The sequence below is a fragment of the Eleutherodactylus coqui genome, chromosome 5 (genome assembly GCF_035609145.1).
Source record: "Eleutherodactylus coqui strain aEleCoq1 chromosome 5, aEleCoq1.hap1, whole genome shotgun sequence".
Classification (NCBI taxonomy): domain Eukaryota; kingdom Metazoa; phylum Chordata; class Amphibia; order Anura; family Eleutherodactylidae; genus Eleutherodactylus; species Eleutherodactylus coqui.
Window position 1 is genome coordinate 160,244,762 of NC_089841.1, and position 9,154 is coordinate 160,253,915.

General features: G+C 38.2%; 1 gene segment (V, D, J or C); it reads right to left on the minus strand.

The window, feature by feature from the left end:
* Positions 1–5,856: 5,856 nt before the first annotated feature.
* LOC136628824 (Ig lambda chain C region-like) lies at positions 5,857–6,228 on the minus strand. The segment is given in 1 exon segment: positions 5,857–6,228. A coding segment is annotated over 1 exon segment (372 nt).
* Positions 6,229–9,154: the final 2,926 nt, after the last annotated feature.

A 9,154-nucleotide genomic window follows, 5' to 3' on the forward strand; every position in this document is an offset into this window, starting at 1 on the left:
TCCACTGAAGTGAATAGAGCAGAGGCACATTTCCATGTCCTTCACTGCCAACACTTTAGGATGCACCAGGGCTGCAATTTTTGGATGAGTAGAGGTCCCATTGGTCAGACTTACAAACATCAGGAAGTTGTCCCTTATCCTTCGGATTGAGGGTAACTTGTTGTGGTGGGAATATTCCTAAAAGTGTGTGTTCACACATGCAGATATGCTGTGGATTTTCGTCAGTGGAAAAATCCACAGCAAATCTCCAGTTAGTTAATTGAAGGCGTGGAATCTGCTGCAGATCCACACCAAAATCTACTGCAGTGTGAACACAACATCATTTTTTTAAGTGTATGGGTACTGAACATTATTGTCTTGGCTTCTGTCTATTGTTCTTTATGTAGTTGAGTAAAAAATGTAGTAGAAAAAATATCTTCTGATTACTGACTAATAATAGAACATAACACATTTTAAGCCTTGAATAAAATTATGTTGAAGAGTATCAACTTAATAGGCAACACTGGAAAGTACTATATACTGCAATACAGATGTATTTGCAGTATATAGCAGAAATGATCACATGATCGCAAGTTCAAGTCTCCTATAGAGACTAAATGAAGATGTAAAAATTGTTTGATAAAATTTATAAAAATATTATAAGTTCAAAAGCATTCTTAAAATAATTTTCTTCATTTTTTCCTATAATAAAAAAATAAACATAATTGGCATCATTGTGTCGTTAAGAGTCAGAACTATTAAAATATTACACTATTTATCCAGAACAGTGAAGAATGTAAGGAAAATGTGCAATGCCAGAATTTAATTTTCTGGACACCCCATCTCTTAAAAAAGTATTAAAAAGTGTTCAAAACTTGAATGCACTACTAAATAGTGCCAACAAAAACTATAGCACTCTCTATAATAAAACCCCCCCCCCACACATCTCCATTGATGGAAAAATAAAAGTTATTTTCTGAAAATGTACTGACTAGAGATGAGCGAGCATACTCGCTAAGGCAAACTACTCGAGCGAATAGTGCCTTATTCGAGTACCTGCCCGCTCGTCTCTAAAGATTCGGCTGCCGGCGCAGGTGAGCGGTGAGTTGCGGGAGTGAGCAGGGGGGAGAGAGTGAGAGAGATCTCTCCGTTCCTCCTCACTCTCCCCCGCCGCCCCCCGCCCCCCACTGGCAGCCGAATCTTTAGAGACGAGCGGGCAGGTACTCGAATAAGGCACTACTCGCTCGAGTAGTTTGCCTTAGCGAGTATACTCGCTCATCTCTAGTACTGACCCACAGAATAAAGTTAATGTAATTTTTACTGCACTGTGAGTAACGCAAAAAAATAAATCACTTCCCATCCAAATGGCACAGTGGCATTTTTTAAATTCTACCCCTCTTAAATGGTTTTAAAAAGTTTTATGGTAAATTAACTTGTACCATTAAATTATACAACTCCTCCTACAAAAGAAGCCCTCATAAAACTAAATCAATAGCAAAATAAGAAATTATGTCTCTTACAAGGTGGCAAGAAAGAAATGAAAAACTGTAAAATCTCTGAGCTTGAAACGGTTAAATAATCCATTAATTAAAGGTACATGTACGTAGGCTTTTTTTCATCCAATTTTCAGACTCATCAGAAGTAAATAGCACAAATTAATTTGAATAGGTGTAAACACATGGTCTTATTTTTACTCAGATGAATAGCACGACAATGTGCGTTGTTCAGCACATCGAACAGCACACGGATGGGATGTCCATGTGCTGTCCAACTTTTTTATCACCCGTGTGCAAGTACCCTAAACCCTTCTCTAGTCAAAGAATCTTTTACCTTCATGTGCATCACATCACCTAGACAAAGGGGGTTGCTTTGCTTCTTAAAACTCAGCCTGCAATCAAACTGCTGTCTGCTCTGAGGCTGTGTGCTATTGTATCTTGCATTACAGCTTCTTTAGATGGCAACCCAAATGTGAGTGTGTTCAAGAGTTTAATCCTTTCCAGCCCTATTAACCATTTAGTGATCAAGCACTGTAAATATATGGTGCTTGGTCCTTGGCTTTAAACCCGCACCATCAAAAATAATGGCACAAGTTTAAAGCCCTTGCTCCTGTAATCCAGCAGGAGCAGGTCAGGTGCTCGGCTGTCTACTGACAGCCAGACTCCTGCTGTAATAGCCATAAGTGGAAAACACTCTGTTCCCAACCGTTTAATCTTTTCAATGGTGCAATCAATAGCGAACACAGCAGGTTAGTGATTGACGGGTGAGGGGACTCCCCTTGTCACCCATTGGCACCACACAATTTGATTGTGCGGTGTCAATGGGTTGCCATGGCAGCCAGAAGTAGGAGAAAAGCTTCCGTGTATGCCATATCACTTAGATTTTCCCACCCTGCATCTGACAATGCCTAATAGGCTGACATCATTAATATCGTACATTGCATTACAGAAATAATGCGTTTTACTATACTGGCGATTGAACAATCACATCTTCAAGTCTCCTTGAGAAAAGAGACAAAAAAATAGTGTAAGACAAAGTTCAATAAAGTTTAGTTTAAAAAAAATCTACTGTAAAAAAAAACCCCACATTTTTCCATACAAAACACTTTTTAAAAAATTTAAATACCCCCAAAAAACACAGAATAGGCATCACCACACTTATAATGACCCAAACAATGAAAATATTTATTTAGACCTCACTTAGTTCTGTTGGTAGACAAATAAAAAGGTTATGGGTCTTGAAATGCAGCAATGCAAATTCAATTTATTTTCCTTAAATAAGTGTTTTTATTGTGTAAAAGCAGTAAAAGATTTAAAAAACTATATAAATTTGCTATCACTGTAATAGCATTGACCTGCAAAATGAAGCTAAAAGGTCATTTAAACATCGTTTAAAAATAAAAAAAACTCACTCAAAAACAATTAAAATTCACCTATAGCTCAAAATTGTACCATTGAAAACTACAGGCTATCCTGTCGGCCACTATATGGGAGGTCGGCGCTGAAGCTCCAAAAACACAGAGGCCCGAGTGGAAGCCTCTGCGTTGACCTCCCTATTGTGGCCGGCACTTGTAACTGCAGGCACGGCTCTCATTGATTTCAATGAGAACCGTGCCTGCAGTTACAAGAATCGGCCATTACACAGAGGTCAGCGTGGAGACTTCAGCTCCGACCTATGTGTTATTGTGGCGCTGACAACATGCGCCCACTCAGCTTATTGGTCGGGGTCCCGAACGATGGACCCCAGCCAATCAACTTTACTGATGATAGGTGATCAATAGTATTTCCATGGAAAACCCATTTAAGGCGCAAAATAGGACAGTCACTAAGGGGTTAATAGGTGAGACCACATAGAGCACAGTTTTACTATGGCACTGAAAAGTTAATTAGGGGTTGCAGAGACGAATCATGGCTGTTAGAAATCTCAGTGGCAGTCTAGGCCCAAAGAGAAGAAAAGTGAATAAGGACGACTTCAAAAATAGACAATATCGATAATCACTGGAGGTAATTGTGTTGTAATCACTATCACTGTGTTGAGCCAGTATTTTGGCACATTGTATGGTAACTTTATTATTTAGAAGTATACTGGAGGTAAGCTGCGGTATCTAAGTCTCCTGCATAATAAAAGTTGTCTTATAGAATATATAATTGTTTTTAAGAGGTTGTATTGATGTGTTTATGTACTAAGCTTGGTTCTGTTATTGTTCCTATGTACTGAAGTTCATTTGCGCTGTATTTGTTTATGAGCTTGGTTCTGGTGATGTATCTATTTCATGAACTTCATTCTGGTATTGTATTCATGTTATGAGTTTGGTTCTAGTGCTGTATTTATGGACTGAGCTTGGTAGTAGTACTATATTTATGTTATGAGCTTCATTCTGGTGCTGAATTGTTAATAGATCAGTTCTGGTGCTGCATTTATGTTATGACCTTAGTTCTGGAGCTGTATTTATATTATGAGCTTAGTTCTGAGGCTGTATTTATGTTATCAACATAGTTCTGTTGTATTCATGTTCTGAGCTTGTTTTTCTGCTGTAATCATGTTTTGAGATAAGTTCTGGTGCCATATTAATAAACGGGTTAAGAGCAGCTTCACACGGGCATGTTTGCAGCTATGAGGATTTTGGTGCGGAATTCAGGGACGACATTGCCTTCTGTGTGAAAACACCTTTATACGGCATTGCTACTTAGAGCTGCACCTGTACTTGCAAAGTCAGCCTGGCAAATATCTGGAAAATGTGACCGATAACATCAGCAGCTAATGCTTGTGCAAAGAGCGCCATGTGGCAATATTTGCTTAATTGTGGTGATATCTGTCCACTTTCCATCCATTCAGAGTCACTCTAGTATCACTCTAAATTGATGTGTGTAAATGACCAATGAATACAATGAATATGAATTGAATTTGTGTCATCCGCCAGAAAACTTATCTGATGTTCTTAGAAATGTGTCTGTCAGTTACTACAGCCATAGTGTATAAATATCACCAGAAAGTTATATGAACGAGAACTCTACTATAGGGAATAGAGCAAATCTATTTCAGGAAAATGCTAAAAGATGAGGAGGATGAGAACTGAGTTAATCTTAAAGACATTGTCCAGTTACCAGATAACATCCCTTTAAAAGGACTGCCTGTAATAAAATAATACACTGAACTGTATTTACCTCTTCACCACCACTGGCATCCAGCACTGTAGCCCGGCTGTGGTCCCGCCATTTTTTGTGATAGCTGATGTCATAGGAATTCTGGTGACCGCTGCAGACCATCACAGGCTACAGTGCCAAGTTCCCAAACTCCTGCCATGATATGGGAGCCGATTCCAGGAGAATGAGCAGTGACGCTGCTGCCTTTGATTGGCTGTAGCAGTCACCTGACCTCCAGTGATACAAACAATGGGGCCACAGTGTGGCTGTCGCGCTGGAGAGGTAGGCATTGCTCAGTTTATTATTTTATGGCTGGCAGTCCAGTTGTTGTGTCGTAACCAGACAACACCTTTAACAAAATGTCTGTATGTCTAAATAGCCGAGTCAGAGCAATTTCAAAATCTGTAAGATTAGTCTGATTGCAGAGAAATCTTTGTGTGTAAAACCACCCCAGTCAACAATTAGTTTGGAGCCCCACTGTTACAGTGCTGGTGATTATTTTCCCTGGAATTGTCAATTGATCCCTGTTACAGAACTGCAAGTACCACGGCCTTAGTGTACTAGAATCCAATATAGTGTGATGTTATACTGGGGTCACAAAGGTTAGTTTGCCATTTCATGAAATGCAGTTGGTTTCAGATCAAACTGCATATATGATCATCATTATTTCTTCATATCACTTATGGGATTGTCCGTTTTGTGGGTTCCAGACCTTAACAAGTAATATTTAGCATGTGTTGCCTACAGAACTGTACACAGATTGTACTGACTCACATCAGTCACAATCTAACTATGTGAAATAGTTTCATGAAATCACATTCCATATTTTCCCTCCCCTCTTTTACAGTAATTGATCTTTGGATACACTTAGGGCATTTAGGCCACATTTACATTTTGCTGCAGATTTTCTTTTGTAACACAAACTAGGAATGGACCCCTAAAACAGGTCCTCTTCAAGTGATTCATATAGACTTTGTAAGACAATGAGAAGACAGAATATAGCCACTGGTTTACTGTGCAGATGCATCAATGAATGGTAATGAAATCTATATATTGGATAAATGAGGCTTTATTTGAAAGAAGATAAAAACATTGGATTTAAGATTGTAGCAAAGAAAATAGAATTTTTGAAACAATAGGAAACACAAGACAATAAAAATGATAATTGCTTTAAAATTGATTGACTTTAAAACCCAACAAAATCAATATATTAGTACACAGAACAAGGTATAGGTAATTATAAACATTCTGACTTCTTCAGGGTCTGGATAAACTCTTTTCCCTGATGAGTCACTTTACAAGCGATGTTGTTACAACTGTTATATTCGGACTGGGACATGGTGAGGAAACTGGTTCCCCCGTACATATTATCAGCCTGTTTGCTGTTCACTGAGGTCTGTACTCCATTCGTCCACTTTGTCCCATCCACTATCCATTCCAAATCCGCAGTCCTGGGGGTGTAGTCACTCAGAGCGCAGACCGTAGTGGCCTTTCCTGTATCTATCTCTTCCTTAGATGGAGGAAATATGGACATAGAAGGAGCCTTCACTTCACCGCCTGTTGGATAAATGTAAAGGACACAGTCACAACCCAGATACAAAGCAAACATTTTTCCTTTCTTTGAAAAGGTTTTCTTTTTTTCATTATTACTGTAGTGTATTCATACAATAGCTGTTTATATTATACATATCTGTGAAATGACTTAAACTGATCCTTTAAATGATTTTATATGTTGTAACAGAATTACAAGAAGACCTAAGAACAGAGTATATATTTGTTGAAGGAATACAGCAATGACATATTACAAACCAACTCAAATGCAAAATAAAGTCCTGTCAGCAGCACACAAAAGTAGATCAACGCAAAAGGGTGAGGCATACAGGTCCACATATGCTACACCACCAAGGAATCTGAGCCATTTCCAATAAAGACCAAATAATAAACACAGTATTATATTCTTTTTCAAGGAATCACTATACAGCGGTAACATATTACAACCAACAAAACCTTTGTGGATAATGAAATATAGGCCTGTATATTAGGCATGGGTATGTCATTACAATGATGATTTTTAGCTTTATATTTGTCTCTGGTAGCAGAATTTCTTGGTAGTTACTCAGATTGTAAGCTTATCATCAACTTGTCACTCATAGTTTGTGTTATTTCATTAATAATTTGCATGAATAATGTCCAAATACCAATTATTTATTAACATTAATTACTATGCAAATAAAATTTGGGAACTTAATAACATTGATTCCACCTCTGGAGGCCAAATGTAGTGGAGCGTGTCGCCATAATATAGGAGATATACTCGTATGTGAGAGGAAATGATGTGAATCCTCTGTTTGCACCTGTGTTTCATTAAAACTACCTCATTTCTTCACCAATATCAAAAATTTGACATACAACCAACCCAACTGTTCATAAAAAGACTTGCATGCCTAAACAGCTTAAGATTGCACTCACACATGCAGTTTTTCATACATTTTTTAGCCAACCACAGGAGTGAATAGAGATAGGAGATGTTGAAGTCTTTCTCTTATTCTTTTCCCGTTTTTTGTTCTGGCTTTGGCTCAAATAACTGCCTCTAAAACAGCCAGTAAATCTGTATGTGTGAATCCAGCCACGATGACCCATAATTACTATTTTTTAATGTTTTGTGTTAAAAATTTTATCTACAGAAATTTAAGAAGAAAGCTGTTTTTTTGGGATTTATGTTTTGTTTGTGTAAATAATGTAACTACTGTCGCTTACTTTTATACTTTCTATACTTTATATTTATATTTCTTAAAGCAAATTTTAAAAATTGGCGAAGGAAACATAGAAAAAAAAATTGCTAAATATGCGTTATATGCCTCCAAAGAGCAAAGGATAAATTTATATTAAGAACTTGAAATGTTGCCCAAAATAAAATATATTACTTAAAAATGTTTTTTTTCTCCTTACTTTTTCCTATTAGTTTCTCTGACTTATATCATAGATTATATCCAATAGATATGAGTTAGAGAAATATCAATACATGATGACAGATTAAACACAATTACTATTATCAATTAATAAATGTAACATTTACATAAAAAAGTCACAAATTAGAATTTATAACATAGGAGATTAATGATGAGATAAGTTTTTTGGGGTAATGTTAGTACTTACTGAGGATGTTGAGTAGGCATCCATTTCCAAACATATACCCACAGTGTTTGACTCAAATACAAAAACCCTCCCACATGGAGCACACACTGGAGATCATTTCTGATTAGTGAAGTGCAGTTTACTTAGGTGGCTTACTATTGTAGAACGCACACAGGGGTCTTTGATTCAGGACTCTTATTCATTAGTTAAAATGGAGAGAAGCCACAACAGGAATCTCCTTCTGTGTAGGACCTGGCCTGTCCATGCATTGCATAAACCATCTGTTGACTTCAGTTGAACTGCATGATATTCCAGTGTAGTGAAGTGTTAAATAAATATAGTGTACTTGGGGTATACATGTGTCTCAGCTATTTGTTCCAATAATTATAATTAAAAGGGTTTGACTTGCTAATTGTTGGAGATCTGACCACTGCAACCCCCACAAATCCTAAGAACTGGGGTCTGGCGCATCCCTGAAAGAATGGACCTGTGGTTGAGCGCCATTGCAAAATCTGTAACAGGGTCCCCCACTTAACTTGCCACATACTATTCATAATACATGGGTCTTTTTATATGGCAGGTGTGTAACGTACTTGCAAATAACAAGAACAGTTTAATAACTACTCTGCTATCCTATATAGTATGACAGTAAATACATATGGACCAGAGAGCATATGCCTACATCTCTCCCCATTGTACCTGCTGTTGAGAGCCCAACTGAGAGCATGAGGGCTAAATATATTACTAGAGATTATTATTGTAAATTCACAGTGACTTGTCTACTTACCAGTGTTTTAGGAGGTACTGCAGGCATACACAGACTGGAGACACATATAGAAGGCTGACTACATTAAGAACAGTACAGTGTGTATAGTTACCTACTAGAGATGAGCGAACGTACTAGTTACGAGTACTTACGCACCCGAGCACCGCCATTTTTGAGTACAGCAGTACTCGCGCGTAAAGATTCGGGGGGCGCCGTGGCGGCACGGGGGGTAGCAGTGGGGAGTGGGGGGGAGAGGGAGAGAGAGAGGGCTCCCCCCTGTTCCCCGCTCCTCCCCCCGCACCGCCGCGCCGCTCCCCGCCCCCCGGCGCCCCCCGAATCTTTACGCCCGAGTACTGAAGTACTCGAAAATGGCGGTACTCGGGTGCGTAAGTACTCGTTACGAGTACATTCGCTCATCTCTATTACCTGCATTTAGTATCACAAGTACTAATAATTTATCAACATGTGATTTCTTCTCTTCTAATTCTATTATAGTGATTGCAGGTCAAATACCCTGGAAATAACTAAGCTTTGTTTTAGTTCTGACATATATATTTTCATGATGGTAGCAACTTTCTATAGTCTGTTATGTAGATGTAAAATATTATCTATACAGAGTCACTGCTGTTGTCTC